Source organism: Vespa crabro, chromosome 22 (assembly GCF_910589235.1).
Source record: "Vespa crabro chromosome 22, iyVesCrab1.2, whole genome shotgun sequence".
Lineage (NCBI taxonomy): Eukaryota > Metazoa > Arthropoda > Insecta > Hymenoptera > Vespidae > Vespa > Vespa crabro.
Window position 1 is genome coordinate 1,530,225 of NC_060976.1, and position 27,276 is coordinate 1,557,500.

A 27,276-nucleotide genomic window follows, 5' to 3' on the forward strand; every position below is an offset into this window, starting at 1 on the left:
TAGTTCTAGTTCTAATCCTATTCCTACTTGTAATTATATTCATAATAATAATCCTAATCCTAGTCCTAATTATAGTCCTAGTCGTAATTATAATCGTAATCCTAGTCCTAGTTCTAATTGTAATCTTAGTTGTATTTGTAGTTGTAATCCTAGTTCCAATTGTAATTCTAATCGTAACCCTAGTCGTATTTGTAGTCTCAGTCCTAGTCCTAATCGTAATTTTATTCCTAATTGTAATCCCCGTCTTAAACATAGTCATTGTCCTAGTCATAATTATAATCGTAATCCTAGTCCTAATTCTAATTGTAATTCTAATCGTATTTATAGTCACGATCTTAGTCGTAGTCGTAATCCCAGTTCTAATTGTAATTCTAATCGTAATCCTAGTCGTATTTGTAGTCTCAGTCCTAGTCCTAATCGTAATTCTAGTCCTAATTGTAATCCTAATCGTAATCCTATTCGTAATCCTAGTCGTAATCCTAGTCGTAGTTATAGTCATGGTCGTAGTACCAGTCTTAATTATAGTCATTGTCCTAGTCGTAATCGTGGTCGTATTCCTAATCCTAATCATGGTCGTGGTCGTAGTTCCTAGGTCCTAGGTCCTAGGTCCTAATCTTAGTCTTGTTCATAGTCATAGTCATGGTCGTAGTCGTAGTTATAGTCTTCTTCATCGTTGTCGTTTCTCGAGCGATTCGAAAGGTAACAGAATGTGTTCAGCTCGAGAGAAAGAGAGAGAAAAAGAGAGAGAGAGAGAGGAGAAAGAGAAAGAGAAAAAGGGGATGGAATGGGATGGAATGAGACGGAATGGAATGAGGGATACGAGGGGAGAGTGGGAGAGTAGAGACGGATAGACCTTCTGTGGCCGATTTAACGAGCCTCCTTAACCTGGACCAACCATTCAGAGAACTTCTTAGAAGTATTATACTTACTTATTCGCAACTAATACATTTACGATTTTAAAATAGAAAATTCTTCTTTCTATCCAATTTTTATTCGCGTCCTTATTTATTTTTTATTTTGTCCTTTAATGTATCTTTATTTATTTATTATTTTTTTGATTTTTTTGATTTTCTTCATTTTTATTTTTATTTTTATCTTTATTTTATTTTTATCTTTATTTTTTGCTTTTGATTTTTGTTTTTGGTTTTATTTTGGTTTTGGTTTTGTTTTTCTTCTTTACAAATCGTCATGCCGTTGCTTTCTTTTTTTCTTTTCTTTTCTTTTCTTTTTTTTCTCTTTTTCTTTTTATTTTATTTGACTTCTTTTTCACACGGATTGACATTATCGTCAGTAATTATTTTATAATTTCGTAATCGTCGATTTTGTTTCTATTATTTCTTTTTCTTTTGTAATATTAATAATATTGATCTATTAATTTTTCAATCCTGATTTCGATGAGCATTTTAATGTATTGCATTTTACATCCGCAAATAATCAATTTTGAATGTTTTCGAAAGGTTATAAATTTTTTTCTTTTCCTTATTTTTTTTTTCTTTTTTAATTTTTTTAATTTTTTCTATTGCTTTTTTTTCAATTAAATTAACAAAATTTGTCTACCAATCAATAAGTACATAAATAAAATTATGAGTAATAAAAGTAAATTATCTGAAGTGGTTTAAAATAAATGCAATTAATCATTAACATTTCGAAACGTATCCAAATGTTATTAATTAAAAAATATCATCATCTTCATCATCATCATCATCATCATCATCATCATCATCATCATCATGATAATCATAATCATCATAATCATCGTCGAAAGATCGACAAGAAAATCCATTGGACTAATTTTTCTTTTGATGTAATCGCGAATAAAATATTTTTCTTGAAAAAGAGAAGAAGTGATAAAAAATATTTCCCCTTACATCTAAACCCCCAAGACTACGCCACCCCAACCCATCCCACCCCCACTCTTATTCATCGATTCGTTTTTTTGTCTCGATATAGTTTTCTTTCACTGCTTTTATTTTGTTTTTCTCTCTTTCTTTTTTTTTTTTGGGTCTTCTTTTAATTTCTTTTCCCTTCTCAAAAATCACTTTTTCTACGATCGAAATTTATAAAAACGATCGTCATGTCAAACGAATAGATATGTACGTAGTATACGGAGTCAAATAATGCAAAGAAGGAGTTAAACTCGTCGCGCGAACATTCGATTCCTATGGTCTTTGTTCTGAAAGTCAGTGGAGCGTCGTGAGGACAAAAAGATGAGGGTAAAACAAAAAAAAAAAAAAAGAAAAAAGAAAATAGAGAAAGAAAAAAAAAGTATAAAAAGGGAAAAGAAGGAAAGAAAACGACAAAAAGGCTAGGAAAAAGGAAGAAAGAAAACGACAAAAAGTCTAGGAAAAAGAGAGAAAGAGAGAGAGAGAAAGAGAGAGAGAGAGAGAGAGAGAGAGAGAGAGAATAAGAGAGAAAGAGAGAAGGAGAGACAAGTTTAGCGCGGAAGCAAGACGTACTTACTTCCTTGGAGCTCTTTACGTCTTCGAGTGCGTTGACCTAGCTTACGGTAAGCCAGCCCCGAGTGGAATTGCACCTGCCTACCTGTGTGCACTTACCTTACCAGGATAGGAGGTCGTGAGACCCGAATTACCTACCTACCCCCACCCTTCCCTCTCCCTCCACTCCATTCCTCTATCTGTCTATCTTTCTCTCTTTCTCTCTCTCTCTCTCTCTCTCTCTCTCTTTTCCCTGACCCTTACACTTATAACTCGATTAATCCTTTTTCAAAAAAGTTTCAATAATATAACATCCCTAAGATTTTCTATCCTCGTTTATTTGACGTATTATCATCATAATACGTAGGATTAAAAATTATCATAACTTTTTGAATGTTATATCCTAGATGTAATGATTTTGATAAATCTTTCGATCGAATTTCTGTTTCATCATGAATCACATTTATATTTCATTGATATAGAAATAGAAATATGAATTGGATGGAGTTGGGAGGAGAGGGGGAAGACGAGGGAAAGAAATGGTATTTTGAATAAATTTTCATGTTTAAACTGAATAATAATAATAATAATAATAATAATAATAATAATAATAATAATAAAAATACACGATTTGATTATCTATGACGTAATTATATTACGCATTGATATTTTATTATTTTTATTTGTTGTTATTTAATATGTTATTTATATGTTATTTTATTTATTATTTTATTTGTTATTTAATATTATTTTTTTATAAGATTCATGTACACACATGCTGACCATTTATTATACAAAATATTATAAATATTCGTCGGTATTTTATATAAATTGATATTAGACATTATTAATAAGCTCATACGCAACCTGGACATATATATAATATAATTATATATATTGATATTACGTATTGATATTTTATTATAAATATTTATGAAAATATTTATATATTATTTATTTTTGAAAAATATATGCAATTATTTAAGTATTTTAATAAATAAATAAATAAATATATATATATATAATAATTCGTTAGAATTTTATATAAATATATATAATATTTGTAATAAATCCATACACAACCCTAACATTTGATTATTTATAATAATATTACGTATTAATATTTTATTACAAATATTTATCAAAATATTCATACATATATTGACTTATACAAAACAATAAATATTTTTTAGAATTTTGTATAAATATTTTAAATATTTAAATAATTTTATATAAATATTTTAAATATTTCAAATATTTATAATAAACTTAAATTCAATGATTTCCTGAGAGCTTAATTATTCATACTGATCATTCATATCCCGTATCGATATTTTATAATAAATATTGATAAAGAATATAAAATATACCAACAATATATATATATATATATATATATATACATACACACACACACACACACACACACACACACTTCAGAATATTTATCATTAATTGATAGAAAATATCAATCGTAAAATAATAAAAATAAAATTCAATATATACATAAATTTATTCAATATAAAATTATTAAATTATATATATATATATTAAATTTTATATATCACATACTATGTATATATTAAATATTATTAATATATACATAGTATGTATATATTAAATATTATATATCATATATTATATAGTATATATAGTATATAATACATACCGTATATATATATATATATACACACTTATGGTAAAACGTCGTTCGTGCTGATAGAAAATAAGATCGTTCGGTTGAAGAAGTAGAAGTGGTAGGTAGAAGATAGGTAGGTAGGTAGGGTCGCGCGTGAGTTAACGAGGTCGAACGCATCACGGTGATCGGGGAGCTTGGTGTTGCAGAAGCAAAAGAGGATGCGGATAAGTCGCAAAGTCACGTTACACGTGGTGCTCACGTACATTACGTGAGTATAGGTAGGTAGGTAGGTAAGTACGTGAGGGTGATCGAGAGGAGGACAAGCGCACGCGAGCTCCCGTCGTGACCTCACTTTCTAGAATCCTTTAAGTACGAGGCGCCTCTCTTCGAGAACTTCGATTCGCGTAATCCAACTCCAGTTTCTCGATTATATCGATTATAACCAACGAACGATTTTAATGATTTCTTTTTTTTTTTTTTTTTTTTTTTTTTTTTTTGTTCAAAACGTCCTATTTCAAAACTAAAATCTTCCTCTTAATTTTTTATCTGACTTGAGAAGAAGAAGAAAGAAAGAAGATGAAAGAAACATGCACACTTAAAAAAATTAAAAAGGAATTTTGGTAGAAAGGGAAGAAAGAAGAAAAAATGCAAAATTGAAAAATTTCTTTTTTTTTCTTTTTCCTTTTTTTCTTTCACTTTCTTTTTTTTTTCTTTTTCCTTTCCTTTTCCTTCTTTTTTTTTTTTCACTTAATATACCTACAGGGTGGTCCTCGTAACGGTAAATGTGATTTTTGAGGTACTTACGATAATTTGACCAAATAAAAAAATAAGTCACAATTGGTTACACTTTCTTTTCATTTTTCTTTTGCTTTTTTTCGGTAGAAAAATTCCTTTAAAAAAAAAAAAAAAAAAACCCCGAAGAAAATTGTTCGGCCAATTATTGCTATTATTATTACTATTATTATTGTTATTATTATTATTATTATTATTATTATTATTATTATTATTATTATTATTATTATTATTATTATTGTAATTTATAGACAGTTAGAAAGTGTTGAAATTTTGTTCGTGAATGTTTTCTTTTTTTCTTTTTGTCAAATTATCTTAAGTGGCTCAAAAATCATGGTTACCGTTAGGAGGGCCACCATATATACTTACATATATGAAACATATATGAAACATATATGAAACATATATATATATATATATATACATATATATATATAGAGGAAGGAGCCGAACAAAATGGCCGCTTTAAGCTTCATTGTTCATTCTGAGATGAAGTATTAAAATTTTTAAAAATCGAAAATCGTTAATTGTACATCGCAATGAGACAAGCTAGATTTGATGTCTGATAAGTGATAAGTGAAGATTTATCATGCGTTGAATTTGTTCATCGTTTTTGTATGTCTGTGATTTTCATAGAGAAATTTCTTTTTCTATTATATACAAAAATCCCTTTTCTTTTTCCAAAAATTTAAGATCATTTCTTAGTTTTATACTAATATTTATAATTTTTCATATATCTATCCACTCTTACAATTATGTATACATATATATATATATATATATATGTATATGCTCTTTTTTGTTTGTATATCGATTAAATCGACAATATACTAAAGTAAAAGATACTTTGACAAAAAAAGAATTAACAAAAATACTCCATTATTATTCGAAATTTATCCTATAATAAAAAAAACCAAAGTTACCTTAACGCATTCAGATATGTTTATATCAAAACAATCGGAGTCAAAAGGGAGGATGGAAAATGGGCGATAGAGAATTGGATAAAATAAATCCATAAAGATTTCTCTAATGAAAAAGAAAAAAAAAAAGAAAATAATAATAATAATAATAATAATAATAATAATAATAATAATAATAATAATAATAATAATACTAATAATAATAATAATAATAATAATACTAATAATAATAATAATAAAAACCAAACAAAGTAAAAAGAAAAAAAAACCAAAACCTAATGATTTTTCACAGATCTGGCGCAGATTCGTGCATTGGTCGAATCGACGGGAATGCTCGGTGGTTCGACGTGCCCTTCCTGCGAGATGCCCTTCGATAAAGGGAAAAAACGACGGTTGATCGATTCCTGCGGCCACGAGAGATGTTACTCTTGCCTTTTCCGTAGCGAGGCTTGTCCACTCTGTATGAGGGCAGAACATCAACGAACCGATCTCAATGGCGACGATGAGGAAGACGAGGAAGGTTTGATCGATGGTAGAACCTTCGGTGAGGAGTTCGTCTTAGGTTCAAACATCGAACCTATGTCAACCCTTTTACCTATCGATGGTGCTTGGATCGATGACTCATCGACGATTAACTCACTTTGCGGGAGTCCAAGGCCACGGAGTAAACTCACGACTCGGGCCAATCTAACGTCTAGAACAATCCACGTAAGAATTTATTATAAATTTTTCATACTTATCATATGAAATTTTACTTATATTTATATATATATATATATATATATATATATATATATATATATATATATATATACATACACATACTTTATATGTAATATATACCTTATTTTATTATCTTATTACTTTATATATACACAGACACTATCTATCTATTTATATATATATATATATATATATATATATATATATAAACTTTATATATAACTTATGAAATTTTAATACTCTTAGTTATCTCTAGAGATATACTAGGATAGATAATAATTTTACTAAAATCATTTAATACTCTCGCGTCTGGGAGGTTTTTCTTTCTTTTTTTTTTTCTTTTTTTTGTCGTCCATAAAATGTAATACACAATCAGAAAGTACGATTTTTTTTTTTTTTTTTTTTTTTTTTATTCATTATAATACTTGACATTTTCTTTTACAAATTAGTACACATCTATCGTACTGTTTACTAATCGACCAGAATCTATTTAGTAGTCTACAATCGTAAAGAGTTAAGAAAGAGTATAGAATTTTTCTTTCGATTAAAAGAACGCGAAGATGTAAATAGAAGATGATGACGCACGTATGCGGACATCCTTGTATCACAATCCAAGCATTCCTCATTCTCTTCTTTTTATTTCTCTCTTTTCTTCTTTTTATTTTTTTTTGTTATTTTTTTTTCTTTTTTTTTCTTTTTTATTCAATATTTTTATCAATTGACAATGATGAGTATTCTGTGAAATAAATGATCAGTATATGTATATAGAAATATTTTCAATCATTATTTATAATAAAATATTAATAATAAATTAATATAAATGATCAATATAAATAATTAATATAAGTGTTAAGAATTGAATCTGGATTATATTTATAATTCATTGAATTTATTTATACATAATGTAGATTTATATTAAATACCAAGGAATTATTAATATTTACAAGTACTTCAATTAAAATATCGGCAGTATTTTTTTTTTTTTCTTTTTTTGTATTAATAGATACAATTATATTATCGACAATTTTTATTATATATCGATATTTTATTACGAATGTTAATAATTCGTTTCAAACTATCGATTGAAAATGTTTTAAAGAATATTGATCGTATAAACGTCAGACTTTCTCATTTTTTATTTGAGATAATTTTTGAATATTTTTCATTCAATTAATATCACGACAACGATTTTATAATATAAATGTTTATTATAATTATTATAACGAAACTGTTACTTACGTTATATTTATCGTAAAACGGTATATATATATATCAAGAGAACAATCTCTACGATACGTGTTAGATTGACAATGAAATATCATTAATTATCCTCGTTTATCGTGTAAACGATTTATCACTTCTCCTCAACGAACATTCTCGATCGTTCGTTGATTCAGGCGAAACTTCTAAATGAAAACAAATGTTATTGCATATTTAATATATTCCTTTATTTTATTTCTCAGCAACGTGAAAACATGGCTGACAACGTTCAAATCGGAGAGCACGCTAAAGGTTCAAAAAGTAAAGTGAACTCACCGTTGAACTCTCATACTCGACAGAAACCTCAAATGATGACTCAGAGTATGTAGAAATTTAATTAAAAAAAAAAAAAAATTAAAGAAAAAGATTATATTTGAAATATGGAGCAATTCTATTCGATCGATTTTATTGAATTATTTGATTTGAATTATTTATTCTCGAGTATGAATAATAGAATTTTATTTTTCAAATAATTTTTTTAATTATTATTATTATTATTATTATTATTATTATTATTATTATTATTATTATTATTATTATTATTGATATACGCACACGATGAAAAATATTTTATTCTTGTAATAATCAAAATTTTATAATTGCAAACTGTCGAACGATTTTTTTTCTTTTCTTTTTTTTTTTTTTTTTTGGTTCTATATATTATAAACGTTAATACGAATTTCTCATAGGTTGCCCTACGCCGCCCAATCAACGAAGAAGATTCTTTTTAAATCCAAAAGTATTGAGAAGTTCCTTTGGACCGCAACGATCGTCGAGACGCGGAACCTCCTCCCCTGAACCACCCACGGCCGATAATCCTTCCGCATTGTCAGGTATATTAACAATTTTAATATCTTAATATTACTTTCGATTAAAGGGAAAATAAATAAATGAATAAATAAAAAGAAAAAAAAAAAAATAAGAACGAATCGAAGAAAAGATGTTAGAAAAATAATTTGTTCGAGTAAGATGTCTCTTAGAAAAAAAAAAAAAAAAAAAAAAGAAAAAAAAAGTAAACTATAATAAAATAAAATAAACTTGTTTATTCATTTGAACGTCCATTGCTCAAAAAAGAAAAAGAAAAAAAAGAAGGAAATAAGCCGAAATTGCTCTGTTCAGCGACGACGTAAAATAAAATAAAATAAAAAAAAAAAAAAAACACAAAAAAAATTTAATAGAAAAGAAAAAAAATAGAGAAATAACGCAAAAAGAACACACGTAACCGACAAAGACAAGAGTTAAAAAATAATAACGATAATAATAATAATAATAGCAATAATAATAATAATAATAACAAAATGAAATAGAGCGAGTAGAGATTCGTGAGATTAGGTTCGAGAAAAAAAAAAAAAGAAAAAAGAAAAAAGAAAATAGAAAGTAGAAGCAAGAAAAGTATTCTACTTGTCATAACACACAAAATACGAACGTGCAGCATGGATGGCATCATCTTGGGAAGGAAAATCAAGATGGCCAGGTCTGGTTCTGGGAAAAATCAAATCTTTATGGAGCAACAGTCAAGGAACGGCAAACGATGGACTTAATCAGCTAATTGATTCTTCCAATAAACTCGCAGGCAGGAATTACATATTCAAGAGTGTGCGCTTCTATCTCTATCTCTATCTCTCTCTCTCTCTCTCTCTCTATCTCTATCTCTCTCTTTCTCACTTTCTATATATGTGAGCGTGTGTTTTCTGTGACGTTGCTAAAAGGTTGCCCCAAAGAGTTCACCGATTAATGGAATTAATCCTTGAACGCAATATATCATATATACAATTCATGTTCGAGATCGATTAAAATATTTTATTGCGGCATGAATATTTATTTACTTACAGCATGGACTTGTTTATCCTTATTTTCTTCTCTCGAGATTTTTTGTTTTTTTTTTTTTTTTGTTTTTCTTTTCTTTTTTTTTGTGTGTTGTGACTATTTTCCCACTCTCCCACTCCCTTCACTCTCCTCCCTAATCAATCAACCAACTAGCCTCATATTCATCGTTCCCACACGCAAAATGTGCACGCCCGATAATATATATATATATATATATATATATATATATATATATATATATATATATATAAAATAGAAGAAGAAGAGGAGGAAGAAGAAAGAGAAGAAGAAGAAGAAGAAGAAGAAGAAATGACACGGATCGTTCTGTGTTTATTTCATGAACTGTGTAAAATATGATCGTTAGAGATCACTTTTAGAGAACGTTATTAAAATGTTATAATATAAAACGCATGAACGTCGTATTAAATGGATAATTTATATATACAATGTTTGTACATTATTGCGATGTTTATTGTTCCGTTCGTTACGCACGAATTTTTCAAATTATCTTCGATAAATCTTGAATATTATTGACTCTTTTTTTGTTTTTTCATTCTTTTACGTGTACAGTACAGAACATCTTCATTTTGATATGATCGTCGTGTTTTAGACGACGAGGGTGGTTGCGTGAAACCATTGTCATCGAAAACACGAAAATCGTCGCAATCGGATCTTTATATGAGATTGGGATTATTACTCGGTGGTAACCACGGACGAGAAAATTCACCGGTTGATACTACAAACTATTTTACGGGTGCGTCCAATCGTGTTCCCGTTAACACTGGTATTCAAAGGTAAATATCATTCGTTTAGCATATAAATACACACATACATACACACAGATATAATATATAACAGGATATGGAAAAAGCATGGGAGACAAATTTATCCCAAGTATTACTGAGATCAAATAGATGAATAAAAGTTCATATAAAAATATATGCCCCAATAATGCTTATGATTATGAAAGATATATTTACTTTTAACACTAGAAAGACCGAAACTTAGTATATACCTATATTGCCCAAAAGCAATTAAAATGACAGCATTGTGAACGAATAACTCATGTGTTTTGAAATTTGTTTAAAATTTATTTTTAATATTTTTTATATTATTTACAATTATACAACAAGTTATTAGTGAATATTAACAATAAAAAAAAATTCTAAGAAATTGTGTCATTATATACATAATTGTTTTTCTAATTGAAATTAAATAATAGTCAAAATGACTTCTCCTTGGACAATCTAATGTTAAAGATGATTTATTATAGGAGTTATAAGAAATACTTGAAAAATTTTTTCTTTCCCGCTAAAATACAAATTTTCATTCGTCGAATTAATTATTGAACGAAATCATTCAATTATTTCAATTCTATTGGAAATAATAATAAATGGATTTTATTTTAGAAATAGATTTTCAAAGTTCATCCTTCGTTTTTTTTTTATCGTATTTTTATAAACTAACTAACGCTTTTGCGTGATCATCATAAATAAAAGTTCTTAGAGATGTTAAGTCAAGTGATCTAAAAGATCAATTGATCGTTGGCCAATCATTAATTCGACGAATGGAAATAAATTATATTGTATCATTAAAAACAGATGTAAGTTTATTTTCATCTTTTCTTTTTCATCTATTTGAATACAGTAATACGTAGTATATAAGTTTGATCCTATGCTTTTTGGACATCCTGTATATATATACGAGTCGTTCACTTGTCAAATCGATTGACTTCATAAAATAGAAAATAAAAAAAGTGATGAAACTTGATGAAATAATATAAATTGCTTTTTTTTTCTCAATCCCCATTACGATTTACTTTCAAAGAAACACGTTTGTATGGACAATTTGAATCATAGTAATTGAAAAAATCTCAAAATAATTTTAAATCGTACATTTGGGAGATGCACTTTGACGCTCCCCCCCCCCACCCCGTCTCCTCTCTAAAAGATTTTGAACAGCTGTCATTTATATACGAAACGAATAATTTTGACTCTAACAAAAAAACAAAAAATATACCATATATTCTTTGATCCCTCGTGAAATAATGATCAATAGAATTTGAAAACGCATTTTCAATTTTGTCATTGTACAAAAAAAAGAAAAAAAAAGAAAAATGTATGAATCGTACGATACAGAAATTGTTTCAATCGAGCTCAAAGTTAATATGAGATGGTTCTACATATTCACAGGTACAAAATTAGGATTAAATTTAAGAAGAAGAAAAGAAAAAAAAAAAATTTCGACGAACAATCGTCAATCGATTTGGCAAGATGAACGACACTCACGTACATACGTACACGCGTATTCGTATTATAATGAAACGAGAGAGGAAAAATATTTATGTAGAAAAATTTGTCGAAAAAATTTGTAATATTTATCGTTGTACAGGGCACCGATGCAAGGTCACGATAGTTCGGCAGCGTCCTTCAGCAGTTTGACGAGCTTTGAGACGCAAACATTAGCATCGACCAATACCAGTCCGGTATCAACGTTAACAGGTACATCGAGTGAAACCGAAGCGGCAGCTGCTCTACGTTCTACTAATAAACCGAAGGGCAAGATAAAAGGAAAAATAAAGTCGAGAGATTGCGACAGTGCCGGTAGTTTGGTATCAATCTCAACCTCGGCATCAGCTTCTACGTCGATGTCAATGTCGATGTCAGTTTCCGTTTCCGGTCTTTCGAACGGTAGTTCGAGCCCGTTAACACCAAGAAGACATTCCGTTAATGCCTCGCAATCTAACCAACCCAATGAGGAAGTAAATCAATTTAAGAACCGACGTACATGCGTCAGAAGATCGGCCAGGGCTGGTAACGTCAAGGGAAGCATCGACCCCAAACGTAAATTAATCAATAATATTATTTATAATTGATTGACTATAATTGATTGTATAGAATAAATTTTCGAGAACGATCGATTACAGTCTCACTAGAAAAATAAATAAGAGAGAGAAAAATAGATACCGATATATCGGACAAATCCTTTACGAACGAAAGTAATTGCATTAAAAAAAAAAAAAAAAAAAAAAAGAAGAAAAAAGTAAAGATTTGTTAGAACCGACGATATTCGTTTGACCTTCGATCAAAAAAAAATTCGACCGATCGAAACGAAAATGAATAAAAAAAAGTCGTAGCTTTCATCGAAGAATTTTTATTTTAATATTGATCGTACTATTCGAGGTCATATCAAAGATCACATAATAATTATGATCGATTAAAAAAAATCTTACATGTTTTCAACTTTAGTTACGAGATTGTGTAATAGAAGAGTTTGAGTTAGAGTTTTCATCGATGAATTTTTATTTTAACGTTGATCAGATTTTTCATGGTCATCTCAGATAAATCAAACAAAAAGTATCGTCGATTAATTCGTGATTAAATCAACATTTTATTATACAATTCCAATTGATTTCGTTCGTAAATTTGCTTTCTTTTTTTTTTTTTTTTTTCATTTTTTTTTCTTTTTTCTTTTTCTTTAAGACAATCAACCATTTCGAAACATTTGACCTTTAACCGTTATAACTAATTAAAAAGCAAACGATATTATTATATCTCAATTCTATATGGATCCTTCTAGTACGCTTCGTTCAGCATCACGCCACGTCACAACTTACACTGAAGCCATTATTCTTTGAAGTTCCTCTTCTCGAAACTGAGCCATTATTCACAGGACGTATTTGGCTATTACACGAAATATTATCCGTGATAAACAGTTCGAGTCCTGGTATATTAATATCCGGATCACCTGGTACAGGTAAAACGGCATTGGTATTGCAGTTGGTGGAACATAGTTGTTTTGGTAGGCGACGTGTGCAACCGGTTCCGCCGGAAATAACCGAGGAGATCGAGAATGATAGAGAAAAATCAAATGCCTCGAGCACTCTTCAATCGAATGTTAGGCGCACCAATGAAAAGGTAATACCTTCTTGCCGATATTAATATCACGATCGAACGTTAATAATGATCATTGGATAAATTAATTTTTCTGTTCTTTTTTTTTTTTTTTTTTTTTTTCCCTTGTATTTTTTGTATTTCTTGTAGGTTCGAGAATTGGCGTCCCACGTAGTGGCCTATCATTTTTGTCAGGCCGATAACAATAGCACCTGTCTTGTACCAGATTTGATTCATTCGTTGGCCGCACAATTATGTCAGGCACCTCAATTGATCGCTTACAGGGAATATTTATTGTCCGAACAACATCTACAGGGCTCACTATCGCAAAGGGAGTGCACCGTAGATCCGGATCTTGCACTTTCAAGAGGCATCATCGAGCCACTTTTAACATTAAGAAAAGCTAATAGATTGCCTGAATCTACGATGGTATGTATAATCATTCGATAAGTTTATTTCTTTTTTTCTTTTTTCTGTTTATTTTTTTTTTCTTTTTTTTTTTTCTTTCTTTTTTTTCTTTTTTTTTTTTTTTTTTTTTTTTTTGTGAATAATTATAATTGATCATACGATAAGTATTACTTTTGCCATGATATAAAGATTTGAATTTTTGTTTACAAACAATAAATTTAAATTTATTTATAAAGAGAATAATAATATGTCTCTAATGTCGAATTATTAAATGTAAATCATAGGAGTTGATTTGATTAATTGTTTCTCCATACCGTGTTACTAAATTCGATAAAAAGAACAAATTTTAATTCATTTGAATTTATTTTAAAAAAAGAAAAAAATTGATTTTACTTTAATATCAAGATTAAATATAAACGATATCAAATCTATTAAATAATTTGACAAATTTCTATATATTTAATATCACGAATTGATATTCGTATTTCCTTCGAATTTGTTTCTTTTTTGTGGGGGAGGGGGTGAAGGGCGGGGCGAGCGGGGGGGAGCATAAATAAAAATTCAATTAATAATGTAATAACAGAGTTATATAATTATAATTATCTTCATTATTAATTATATATATAATTATATAATAATTTATTAATAATTTATTAATGATATATATAATTATCTTCATTATTAATTATATCTACATTTTTTTTTCTTTCTTTTTTCCTCCAGTTTGTAGATAATATTTATTTAAAAAAAAAAAAAAAAAAAAAAAAAAAAAAAAAAAAAAAAAAAAAAAAAAAAAAAAAAAAAAAAGAAAAAAGAAAAAAAGGTTCATTAAAGTTTTAATTTTAACAGGTAATTCTCATCGATGCCGTTTGCGAAGCTGAATATCACAGACCTGACAGAGGTGACACAATAGCGTCCTTCTTAACGAGGCACGCGCCTAACTTTCCAAGCTGGCTCAAGGTCATTTGTACGGTTAGAACGCAATTATTGGAATGCGGTAAACAACTACCGTACACTAGGATATCGTTGGACAAAACTTCAAACGATGTTGCTAGTAACAATGTCACCAAGGACTTGTCCGATTACATTGGTTATAGGCTCGCACAAAGTCCCGCGATACAGACCAACGTGACCGCATCCGTTAATGGAAAAACGGAATCATCGTGTGGTGCCAATCAAACTAGATTCGCCTCGCATTTATTAACATTGGCCAGAGGAAGTTTTCTATTTGCAAAATTGACCCTGGATCTAATCGAGAGTGGACATCTAGTTGCTAAATCAGCGAGTTACAAAGTAAGAAAGGAAATAGAAAAGTTTTGTAATTTTGTTTTTCCAAAATATTGAAATTATCAATGAATTTTTCTAATAAAGAGATTATAATGTTTAATAATGATCGATTACGACTACTTCTAAAAGTCAAAATATACGATCATTCTTTCGATACGATATATAAATCCTTTATATTTTTTTTTCTTTTTTCTTTTTTTTTTCTTTTTTTTTTTTTTGTAGGTTCTACCAGTTTCCCTCGCACAAATCTTCCAGTTACATTTCAACCTAAGATTTCCTACAGCGACCTCCTTCGATAAGGTCCAACCTCTCTTGGGCGTATGTCTGGCAGCTTTGTATCCCCTGACATTATTAGAAATTTATTATTCGATAAATTCATTGACTACAAATCACTTCGTTTCGTGGGAGGATTTCATGCAGAGATTTAAGGTGAGTTAAATATATATTTACAAAAAAAAAAAGAAAAAAAGTAAAACGAAATTTGAGTATTTGTCAACTGGTATGTCTCAATTTTAATAATATATATATATATTATTAAAAAATAAAAAAATATATATATTTTGCACGCATAACCAATGAAGATATTACGGTACGTAAACAAAATGTAAGATCGTAAAAAGATACGTCTAAACTGTTGATACGATTAAAAAAAAAAAAATGATATACAAATAATCTAATTGTATTTCATTGTTAGATGCTCTCTGGGTTTCTCGTGAAACGACTAGACGACACATATATGTTCTTTCACCCGTCATTCAGGGAATGGTTAATGAGAAGGGACGAAGGTGAATCTACTAAGTTTCTCTGCGACTTGAGACTCGGGCATGCAGCTATTGCGTTTAGATTGTCACGTCTACAGGCACCATTAGACGGTGAAAAAGCATTGGAGCTTGGTCATCATGTATTGAAAGCACACGTTTACAGGGGTGTCGCCCCTTGTTGGCCATCACGTGATTTACAAGTATATATTTTATATTCGTAAAAAAAAAATATATGTATATATATAATACTATGCAATAAATTTAACAATTTCAAATGAATAAGTATCAAACAAAGCTTTCAACGAACTAATTGTAATTGTTTAATTCTCGTTAGGCAATCTGGCTGGCTTCATCGACGGAATGCGTTTCCTCGGCATTGTGCACATTACGTAATATTTATAGTCCGAATGTAAAAGTATCAAGATTGCTTCTGCTGGCGGGAGCATCACCAAATCACGTAACCGAATATTTAGGAAACGCACCGGTTCTTTGTATGTATGCACACGAGGGTTCAGTAGAGATGGTCTCGCTTCTTCTTGAATTTGGTGCGGACGTTGAATTAACCAATAGCCAAGGTTGCACGGCACTGTCTCTCGCTGCGGCACGAGGTCATTGTGACGTTGTTAGAAGGTATACATCGATTGATTCGATCATTGTACAGTTGTATTCTTAATCTAAACTTAATCTAAAACTCGCTCAATTTAATAAGCAAAGCGCAAAACTATATAACTATATAAACAATACAAAAAAGCTATTTTCTAACATTATTTTATTCGAAAAATGTAAAATGTAAAACGTATATTAACTTGAAATTATCTCAAGTACGAGTAGGTCGAAAAAATTGATGGACGCATATATGCGCCCACGATCCACGGCGATCGCTTTCGCTAAGCGCATATATGCGTCCATATCATTCAAAGGATTAGAAACAGAGAGAGAGAGAGAGAGAGAGAGAGAGAGAGAGAGAGAGAGAGAGAGAGAGAGAGAGAGAGAGAGAGAGAGAGATATGAAAAAAGAAATATTTATTTAGCAAAATCAATAAACAAATTTGAAGGGATCATGATAAATTACTTAACAACGAATTTCTTTTATAAAATATTTATTTGGAAAAAAACATTTTTTAGATTAGCCGCAGCCGGAGCTTCACTTGGTCACGTCGACATGGCAGGACAATGTCCATTAGTACACGCGTCGAGACACGGTAAATTGTCCGTAGTTGGTTATCTATTGGCATGTGACTGGCTCGTACCGAGTGGTTTGAAAACAACCGAAAACAATGTATCGTCAGAGATAAGAAGGGAAGAGGCAGCTCAGCAAGCGGTTGTCGCAGCTGCTGCTCAAGGTCACGAGTCGATCGTAGAATATTTGTTGGACATGGCCGAGGTTATAGTAGATTTACCAGATACCTTGATAGGTGAAACAGCTTTGACAATCGCCGCGGCTAATGGCTCGACTACAACAGTTTCCGCACTTTTGGCTCGTGGTGCTAGCCCATTGTCTGTTAATGCTAAAGGTCTCTCGCCATTGATGTTAGCCGCGAGAGAAGGTCATTGGGGTACAGCTGAAAGACTCTTACAAGGAACATTATCAAGTAGTACAGACACCATTCTAGATGACGCTTTAACTTTATTGGATCAACGCGATCCTTCTGGACGTACGGCTTTGATGTTAGCCGCCTCCGAAGGACATACGAATCTTATTGAAATGTTTCTCGATAAAGGATCCGTACTCGAAGCCAAGGACAAAGAAGGCCTTACCGCTCTTTGTTGGGCATGCGTTAGAGGAAGATTAACCAGCGTACAAAATCTTCTTGATCATAATGCCGACGTTAACACGAGCGACAACACTGGTAGAACACCTTTGGATTTGGCTGCGTTTCAGGTATATACATATTATATTTTTCTTTCATTTTTATTATCATTAAATCTAATTAGGACGTTGACGAGGGCGTGAATGTGATAGATTCTAATGAAAATATATATATATATATATATATTTTTTTAATTCTATCAATATTAATATTTTGATTTAGGGTAATCCAAAGCTCGTACAATTGTTACTCGAGAAAGGAGCCGCTGTCGAGCATGTTGACTTGCACGGCATGCGACCATTGGACAGAGCAATCGGATGCCGCAATATACCAGTTGTACAATGTTTCTTAAGACGCGGTGCAAAACTCGGACCAGCTACTTGGGCAATGGCCGCTGGAAAACCCGATGTCTTGCTTATATTATTGAACAAACTTTTGGAGGACGGAAATGTACTTTATCGAAAGAGCCGTTTGAAGGAAGCCTCGCATAGATACGCATACGCTCTTAAAAAATTTCCTATATCACCTGAGGAAGATTGTCAGGGACAGGAACAGGGTCACATGATATTGCAACTTCAGAGTTTTGCACAATTGCGATTGAACTTCTTCCTGAATCTTAGCCGATGCAAGCGCAAGATGAACGTAATACTTTAGATTATGTCAATTTTATATTTATATTAATTCTTTTAGATTAGTACGTGTTTTTATTTTTTATTTTTCTTCATCATTTTTTTGTTTCTTTTTTTTTTTTTTTTTTTTTTCTTTTTCTTATTCGTTCAATAATTTTTTAAATACTGTGTCCCGAAGATTTCTCGAGATCAACTTTCCATTATTATTTATTAATAATTAACGCGTTAATGCCGGCATATATCGCAATATAGATCGCTATATTATATATAATATTAAATATCCATTTTAATGATATTAGATTTATCTAATATCAGATTATTGATCTTTTGATTAGTATCTTAAATGATTAACTGTATTTGTGCTTGTGAGGTTCTAGGACAACCCCAGACTAATTTTGAGATCAATTAAAACAACTTTGCGTATTGCATGATTTGTGAATAATTTTTTTTTTTATTTTTTTTAAATTGGAAATGCTTTTTCAAATCTCTACTGATTATTATTTCACGAGGCTTCAAAGGTTATATGATAATTTTTTGGAATTAAAATTATTCGTTCCGTACAAATGATAGCTGTTCAAAGTATCTGGTAGAAGGTTGGTGTATATAGCGCATTCCAAGTGTACAATTTGAAATTATTTTGTGGTTTGCCAACAATTAGGATGAAAAGTAAATTTTTTTTTTTTTTTCCAATATAAAATCAGATATCCTATTTTGCTGCTAAGATAATCGTTTCTCCGCTTTTATCAGAACTTTCAACTTTTTAATTAATATTTTAAACGCGTATAAAATAAATTTTTCCAATACAATATTAGATATCCATTTTGTTGCTAAATTAAAGGAATCATTTCTCCGCCATAATGGAACTTTTAATTTTTTTTTAATTAATATCTTAAACGATTAAAAGAGATTTTTTTAATAGCTAACAAATAAAGATTCAGTGTTACGACGTAGAAAAAAATTTTCCATTAAATGATGACGCTCGTTAGTAGTTACGAAAATAAGAAGAAGAAGAAAAAGAAAAAGAAAAAGAAGAAAAGAAAAGATTACGAATTTAAAAAAAATGCAAATTACAGCGCCGGCGTCAACGAGTTAAAGTCAATAAAGGAATGCACGTAGAAAAGAAAAGAAACAAAAGAAATAAGGGAAAAAAAATGTCACCTTTGAAGGATACCTCGCCGCCTCCATATTGATTTTTTGCGTGTCCATATTTTTTTTTCATTCTCTTTCATTTTCTTTCCTTTTTTCTTCTTTTCTTTTCTTTTCTTCTCTTTTCTTTTTTTTTTATTTTCCTGTTAAAATAAATCACGCGTTACAAGTACATAACAATTAATAGAAAATTATCAATTTTATTTTTAGGAAGGTGCAGAAGCCATTGAACTTGCCGAAGAAGCATTGAAAGTACGGCCAACGTCCTACGAAGCATTTTATGCGCGTGCAAAGGCACGCGTTGACGTTGGTCTCTTAGAGGAGGCTATGTCGGACGTACAGGAAGCATTACAAATAGCACCGGCACAAAATCGTCAGGATCGTCGGGTTTTAATCGTTCTAAGGGATGAAATAGTATCACGTATCGACGAGGCCGCAAGTGCGAACAAAGAATCGAACGATTGTAATAATCGATCGCGTCTACGTGCCTCCGTTGACACACTCACGGAATTATAAATATTATCGAGATATCGATACTAGTTTTATAAAGGTAGAAAGAGAAAGAGAGAGAGAGAGAGAGAGAACATTTCTTTTTATTTTTTTTTTTTTTTTTTTTTTTTTTTTTTTGCAACACCCGATAACTTCCGATCATTTCGAATTTAAGTCTTAAAGACGATGATTTGTTTCTTGAATTATTATTATTATTATTATTATTATTATGATTATTAGTAGGAAGAAAAAAAAACAAAAAAAAAGGAGAAAGAACGTGATTTATTAACTTATTTAATATAATTATGTTATACGTAATTATTCTCCATCATTATTTTCGATCGCAATCGGTCGTTGTAATGCAAAACAAATTACATGCCGCACTACTTGCTCTTTTTTACTGTTTTTTTTTTCTTTTTATTATTATTATTATTATTATTATTATTATTATTATTATTGTCGCATAAACCGATTCGGGATATCATATTTATGTGTTATATTTAAAATGACTTTATCGTGAACGTAAGTACTGCCAAGTAATAGGAGAGCAAGTTCCAAATGCTCGTATCGTATTTAGCTATTATTATATACTAATTCCGTATTACGGTAATATAAATAACATAAATAAGTTTGTTTAAATGGAGAAACGTATTGGGTATTTCTTTCTTTATTTTTTTTTTTTATTTTATATATATATATATATATATATATATATATATGTGTGTGTGTGTGTGTGTGTGTGTGTGTATATGTATATGCAAAAGAGAAACGCGCAAAATTGTCAAAACAAACGGATTCTTTTTATGTAAGAGATTTAATTACTGTGCAGAAACGTGATCATCATACAAAGAAAAAAGAAGAAGAAAAAAAAAAAATATATATATATATATATAAATCTGTATTATATATGTATATGACAATTAAAAATTGGCTTACGTAAGAGTATCCGTTGTAGTAATAATAATAATAAAAAAAAAAAAAAAATTATTTAATAATTTCTTTCAGTATTTTCGTTGACATCAAAGAAAAAGAAAAGAAAAAAAAGAAAAACAACAACAACAACAACAACAAAGAAAAGAGAAAAAAAGAGATCGAACGGACGATCAACACAAGAAAAAAGAATTCGTATGGATCATTCGAACGTGAATATATTTAAATAAGAATAGATGAAGCTTTAATCGAAAGGTAAAGAAAAATAGCAAACGAAAAAAAAACATGCCACGCACACGTCCACACATATAGTAATAATTTATAGATAAAATATGGCTCATATAAAATGTAATTTATGAATGCACTTATCTTGCCCGGCGCGTGTACGGTTATTATTATTATTATTTTTTTTTTTCTTTTTTTTTTTTTTTTTTTTTTTTTTTAATGTTATCTATTTGTTGTAATACCAGTGCTTGTTTAATAAATATTTTTATAGCCTTTATTACATGAATTTTTATATACAACATATATACAATAGGTATATACGTATATGTGTGTGTATATCCTTTACAATATACTTACACAAATGCTGCCAACACGCAAAATAAAAGAAAAGAAAAAGAAAAGTAACTGTTAACTTAATAATAATAATAAAAAAAAAAAAAAAAGAAAAAAAGAAAATATAACTTTTAACAAAAGTATGAAAAATCAAACAAAATGACCGTACGCGTGCAATACATATATATATATATATATATATATATATATATATATATATATATATATATATTGCACGTTTTTGTAGAAAAAGAGTGTTTCAACAAAATTAACCGTAGATACGTAAAAGTTTATTTTAAATGGTATTTAAGGATATAGACGAATCACACACGATGAACTATTATATTATATTATATTATATTATATTATATTATATTATGTTATATTATATTATATTATATTATATTATATTATTATTAATATTATTATTATTATTATTATTATTATTATTATTATTATTATTATTATTATTATTATTATTATTATTATTATTACTATTCGAAGTGTTGCTTAAAAGCATCGAAGAAAAGAATGATAAAGAGAAACATAAGAAGATGTTATTGACCTATTACCATAAAGAAAGAAGGTGTCAAATAAACGAACATTTTTCATTTTTCATCGGTTTTTTTTTCTTTCTTCTTTTTTTTTTTTTTTCTTATTCTTCCCTTTTTTTTCCTTTGTCTTTCCTTTTCTTTTTCAAATGATGAAAAATCCATTAATTCCATGTATAGTTATATTCCATTGACGACAATGTGAATACATAATACATTATTTTAAAAAGTATTCGTATACATTAAGCGTGCGCGAAAGATCGTATATAATAATAATAATAATTATTATTATTATTATTATTATTATAATAAATGCGAATGATCGTAAAAAAGGAAACAAAAAAAAATATATCCGTATCTTACGTTTTAAGTGTGGGGAAAAAAAACGAAAGAATAGAAATCAAAAAAAAAAAAGTAACTAAAATTTAAAACCTTCGACCATATTTCACTTTTCTTTTCATTTTTTTTTTCTTTTTTTTTTTTCTTTTTTCTTTTTTTTTGGAATAAAAAATAGAAATAGAAATATCATAATATCGGAGAAAAATATGTTTCGAATATATCGGTATTTGTTAATAATGTATAAAATAAATTCGTTATTGCATTTACGTTACGCACGCTTTACGAATGAAAATTTTATATATATATATATATATATATATATATATATATATATAAATTCTTATATATGTAATGACATTCAAATATATAAGCGTACTACAAATAACACACTTTTTACAATTGAACGTAGTATCTATGTTAAATATGCGTTTGGTCTCGCATCTGAGGCAATTATGTCGACAAGTACAATTACTTAGTTTTTTCTGTTTTATTTTTTCTTTCTTTTTTTTATTATTATTATTATTATTATTATTATTATTATTATTATTATTATTATTTTTAAGTACACTTCAAATACTTTTCGATTAATTTGTATGCGCAAAAGTTTAACGGCATTATTATTAAGTTCATTTCCTTGTCCTTTTCTTCGTCCCTTTCATCCTCTCTCTTTTTCCTTCTTAACCATTCGTTCGTTCGCGATCACTCGTCGAGATTCTTCTTAAAAAATTAAAAAAAAAAGAAAAAAAAAAGAAAAGAAAGAGAAAGAAAAAAAAAAGAAAAGCTATATCACAAATCTTTTATTGTTGCATCAGCATCGTCTTTTTCGTTCTTGGTTTGTTTCGTATTTTCTTTTCTTTATTTATATATTTTTTTATTGTTTTTTTTTCTTTTTTCATTATTTTTTGCTTTTTTTTTGTTTTTTATTATTTTTTCTTTTCTTCTTTTTTTTTTACGTTCGTTACTCCCCTTTTTTTTTGGCGGTAAAGAACCCCTGAACATTACCAAAGCAGTAAAATTGCGAAAATCCGAATATTACGATTTTTCTGAAAATACATGTATATAATATATATATATATATATATGTATACAGGTGTATATATGTATATTTTTTGTCTTTTTTTCCTTTTGTATTCTGTTTTTATTATCTTTTTTTTCTTTTTTCATTTTTTCTTTTAATATTTTCGCACAAGGAAAAATATAATAATTATCGGCGAATCGAAGATTCGTATCTTTTGCTAGAATTGTATATTTATCGTAGCTATCAATCTTTTATTTATCTTCGCCGCTCATACAGCACTGAACTCTCTCCCCCCCCCCGTCATTGGCAAAAGTAAAAAAAAAAAAAAGAGAGAGAAAAAAAATATGTATATCGAATATTGTTAAAATATAAAATCGATTAACGCGTGGTCGACATTATATTCGTTATTAAAGTGCATATATATATATATATATATATATATATATATATATATATATATACGTATATATATGGGTATTGGTACTGATTATCTTCACTTGGTATTAAATAAGTATTTAAGTACTTACTTGATTACTTATTTACTTACTTACTTATTCATGTACTTATTTACTTAATTACTTACTTACTTCAAAAGACAATCGTATCGATCCAGCATTACAAAAGTCTCTCATTTCGAGAATATATATATATATATATATATATATATACGTATATATTGAACGGGTTCGTTCCTTAATTAGGTACTCAAGTGAATTTAAACCACTCCCATAGATTTAATAGATTTAACAGAAAATGTTATGGTACTATTATTACCACCATTATTATTACCAAATAGTGGCATATATGTATTTACGTATGTATTTATGTATGTATTTATCGAGATCGTTATATCAAGATCATCCAGGATCTTGACGATCAACGGTGACGTCAGGTCGTACGTTTCTCTCGTTCTTCGACCTCTAATTTCCTCTCTCTCTCTCTCTCTCTCTCTCTCTCTCTCTCTCTCTCTCTCTCTCTCTCTCTTTCTCTCTCTCCCTCTTCGTCTCTCATTTTATCAAAAAAATAAAAGAAAAGAAAAATCAAATGGAATAAAAAAAGATTATATCAAAAACACACAGAGAAATCAACGTATTCGTTTAGTTCGAACAAATAAAATCCACGAGATCGTAAAAGAAAATAATAATATAACATTATAATTGTATCAAACAATTATATTATAATTTAATTATTGAATAATGATCGAAGAACGATGAATATATGATACAACCATGAGGAAGCATCTAGCAATCCATTGATTCACCCTTCCGTGTATTTTAATTTACGCAGTTACGCGAATATCAAAAAATGAAACGTTTCCTATGTACGATAATTTAAGATAAAGGAAGCGTTTTTTTTTTAGGTGCGTGTTATAACTGCCTGGACGGGTAGACAGTGTGTACGTATTATTAAGAGATGATAAAATAAGCCTCTTTTTTTTTTAGATCGTATAGATCGGGCTAGTGACCTTTATTATAAGTGTCCTTGTTTTGATAACCTTGGACATATCCCGATTGATCGGGTAAATCCTTTCGACCAGCTATACCCTTACCCTTACCACTCTCGTCGAAACGTTGCTTATGAGAACCAGTGTATTTAGTAACATCCGTCAAACGATCCACCGTAGATGCTGCTTTACCAGCCTGCAAGTCGTTTTTATTGATAATATTAAAGGTGACCACTCTTGAAGACTTCTTAGTCTATGATCAATCATTGATGTTAATCAATTTTTAATAAGAATTAATCAATATAATTAATCGAACAATCATTTGTTATTGTTAGTGTTAACGTTATTATTATTGTTAGTGTTAGTGTTAGTGTTAGTGTTAGTGTTAGTGTTAGTGTTAGTGTTATTATTATTGTTATTGATTTTATTCGATACTAACCCCGGATGCACCTACTGTAACACCTGGTGCACCACAATTCGCCATCTTGTTTTTCATTTCAACGAAATCAACCTTCTTACTTTTAGCGAGTTCCTCGAGGAATGATTTGTACTGATCGATACCAAGTTTCATTGACCTAAATAAATTTTCATATCGATTTAAATATATATATATATATATTTTTTTTCTTTTTCTTTTTGAAATGATAATGTTAAATTTTTCTTTTTTTCCCCCCATCCCCCCCCCCCCCCCCCCCCCCTTTTTTTCACTCAACCCACTCGCATAGATATTTATACACGTGCTTTCTTTATATGACTTATTTAATACTATCTTAATTAAATCTAATGATTATCTATTCGTTTGAATGATTAATAATAATACGTTAGAACGAGAATTCGTACTTGTGTTTCTTAAAATAGATCCCGGTGTCCGTTGTTGTAATCTTCTTTCCATCAATCACTTTGGCCTGTTTCATCCATTTATCACTTTGGCTAAGTGTTATCAATTTTCCATCACTCTTAGGATCACCAAATTTCGAGAAAGCTTTAAAATTCGTCAAAAAGCTACCGGCTGGTGAACTGGCAGCTGGACTACCTGGCGTCGAATTTCCCGAATTAGCTGTAACGTCATCGAGCTTCATATTCGCAACTTCGTTCGTAATGTTTACCGAAGTTGCCACCTCATTTCCACCCTCATTCTTTTCCTTCTCCATAGTACCGTTCTTTTCTGCCTCCATTTTTCACAGAATAAACTTGCTTAACTGTGAAAAAAAGAAAATTTGCAAAACATCTGTTTTAAAAATTATTCAAAAGAACATTATGAAAAGAATAAATATTTCTTTAACGAATGTAATTGTTTTTTCTTTTCTTTTTTTGGATTTTTTTCAATTTTCTCAAATTTCTCAAATCTTCATGGATATTTTACACGAATTAAACAAGTTTTAATTTTGTTTTGATATTATGGTAGAAAAAGTTTATGAATTTTTTAATTAAATATTACGAAATATCTCGAAGAAAGAGAAAGAATTGAAACAGTATTTTAATTGAAATTGTTCGAATTAAAAATTTTGATATTATTATTAAAAATTTTTAAATTGATGAATTAAATATTATGAGATAAACAAAAAAAAAGAAAGAGTTGATAAAAGAATTATAATTAAAATTGTTTGAATTAAAAATATTGACATTATCTAAGAATTCAAAAATTTGTTAATTGAATATTATGAAATATCTCAAAAAGAGAAAAAAGAAAAAGAGAGAGAGAGAGAGAGTAAAAAAGGTAGGGAGAAAATTAAAAAAGTATTATAATTGAAATTCTTTGAATTAAAACAATGAAATTTTAACAGAATTAAAACTATGGAAATTGTTTAAAAATTAAAAAAAAATTCTATATCAAAATATAAAATATCTCAGAAAAAAAAAAGAGAGAGAGAAAGAGAAATTTAAAAAAATAATATAATTGAAATATGTTTGAATGAAAGATATTGGAAATCGTTTTATTGAAAAATTTTGTTAATTAAATATTATTAAAAGAATATAAACGAATGTCTATCGAATAAATCGATCGGACGTTATTTCTTCGATAAATAATTTCAAAATTTAATATCTTTCTTCATTTTCGATTAGAATCACTTAATCTTATTGATCTCCACAAGATTGACAATCCTTAAACTTTCTTTTATTTCTTTATTAATCGCGTTATCGATTTATATATATATATATATATATATATATATATATACCTCGTAAATTTTATCGCGTGACAATCAACAAAAGTGTTCGTGCATGCTCTCTAATTATTTACACTCGCGTTCATACTAGATTATGTTTTATCAAAACTTGCTTTTTCTTCTCTCGTTTCTTTCTCATTCTTTTTTTTTTTTTTTGTTTTTTAGAAAATATACTTTTTCCTTTTATCTTCTTTGTTTTTATTTCTTTTTTTACTTTATCAATTCTTTTTTTGTATTATTATTATTATT

General features: G+C 28.9%; 2 protein-coding genes across 11 annotated transcripts in view; one reads left to right on the plus strand and one right to left on the minus strand.

Annotated features, from left to right (window-relative positions):
• LOC124431799 (protein TANC2) overlaps positions 1–21,032 on the plus strand; it is a 68,074-nt gene extending 47,042 nt beyond the window's left edge. For 5 of the 6 annotated variants that reach the window (XM_046980095.1, XM_046980099.1, XM_046980097.1 and 2 more), the window contains 15 exons: positions 6,079–6,494; positions 7,973–8,090; positions 8,459–8,602; positions 9,202–9,342; positions 10,207–10,390; positions 11,988–12,439; positions 13,176–13,513; positions 13,640–13,918; positions 14,747–15,190; positions 15,407–15,613; positions 15,879–16,145; positions 16,280–16,575; positions 17,070–17,826; positions 17,978–18,397; positions 19,741–21,032. In XM_046980095.1, coding sequence (XP_046836051.1) covers positions 6,079–6,494; positions 7,973–8,090; positions 8,459–8,602; positions 9,202–9,342; positions 10,207–10,390; positions 11,988–12,439; positions 13,176–13,513; positions 13,640–13,918; positions 14,747–15,190; positions 15,407–15,613; positions 15,879–16,145; positions 16,280–16,575; positions 17,070–17,826; positions 17,978–18,397; positions 19,741–20,046 — 4,769 coding nt within the window. In that variant the 3' untranslated portion in view covers positions 20,047–21,032. The remainder of the gene's footprint in view (positions 1–6,078; positions 6,495–7,972; positions 8,091–8,458; positions 8,603–9,201; positions 9,343–10,206; positions 10,391–11,987; positions 12,440–13,175; positions 13,514–13,639; positions 13,919–14,746; positions 15,191–15,406; positions 15,614–15,878; positions 16,146–16,279; positions 16,576–17,069; positions 17,827–17,977; positions 18,398–19,740) is intronic. The other variant, XM_046980100.1, reaches the window with a different exon arrangement.
• Positions 21,033–22,042: 1,010 nt separating this feature from the next.
• LOC124431803 (tubulin polymerization-promoting protein homolog) overlaps positions 22,043–27,276 on the minus strand; it is a 10,603-nt gene continuing 5,369 nt past the window's right edge. For 4 of the 5 annotated variants that reach the window (XM_046980104.1, XM_046980108.1, XM_046980106.1 and 1 more), the window contains exons 2-4: positions 25,700–26,058; positions 25,299–25,434; positions 22,043–25,112 (exon numbers count right to left, since the gene is read on the minus strand). In XM_046980104.1, the coding sequence (XP_046836060.1) occupies positions 24,873–25,112; positions 25,299–25,434; positions 25,700–26,034 (711 nt within the window). In that variant the 5' untranslated portion in view covers positions 26,035–26,058 and the 3' untranslated portion in view covers positions 22,043–24,872. The remainder of the gene's footprint in view (positions 25,113–25,298; positions 25,435–25,699; positions 26,059–27,276) is intronic. The other variant, XM_046980109.1, reaches the window with a different exon arrangement.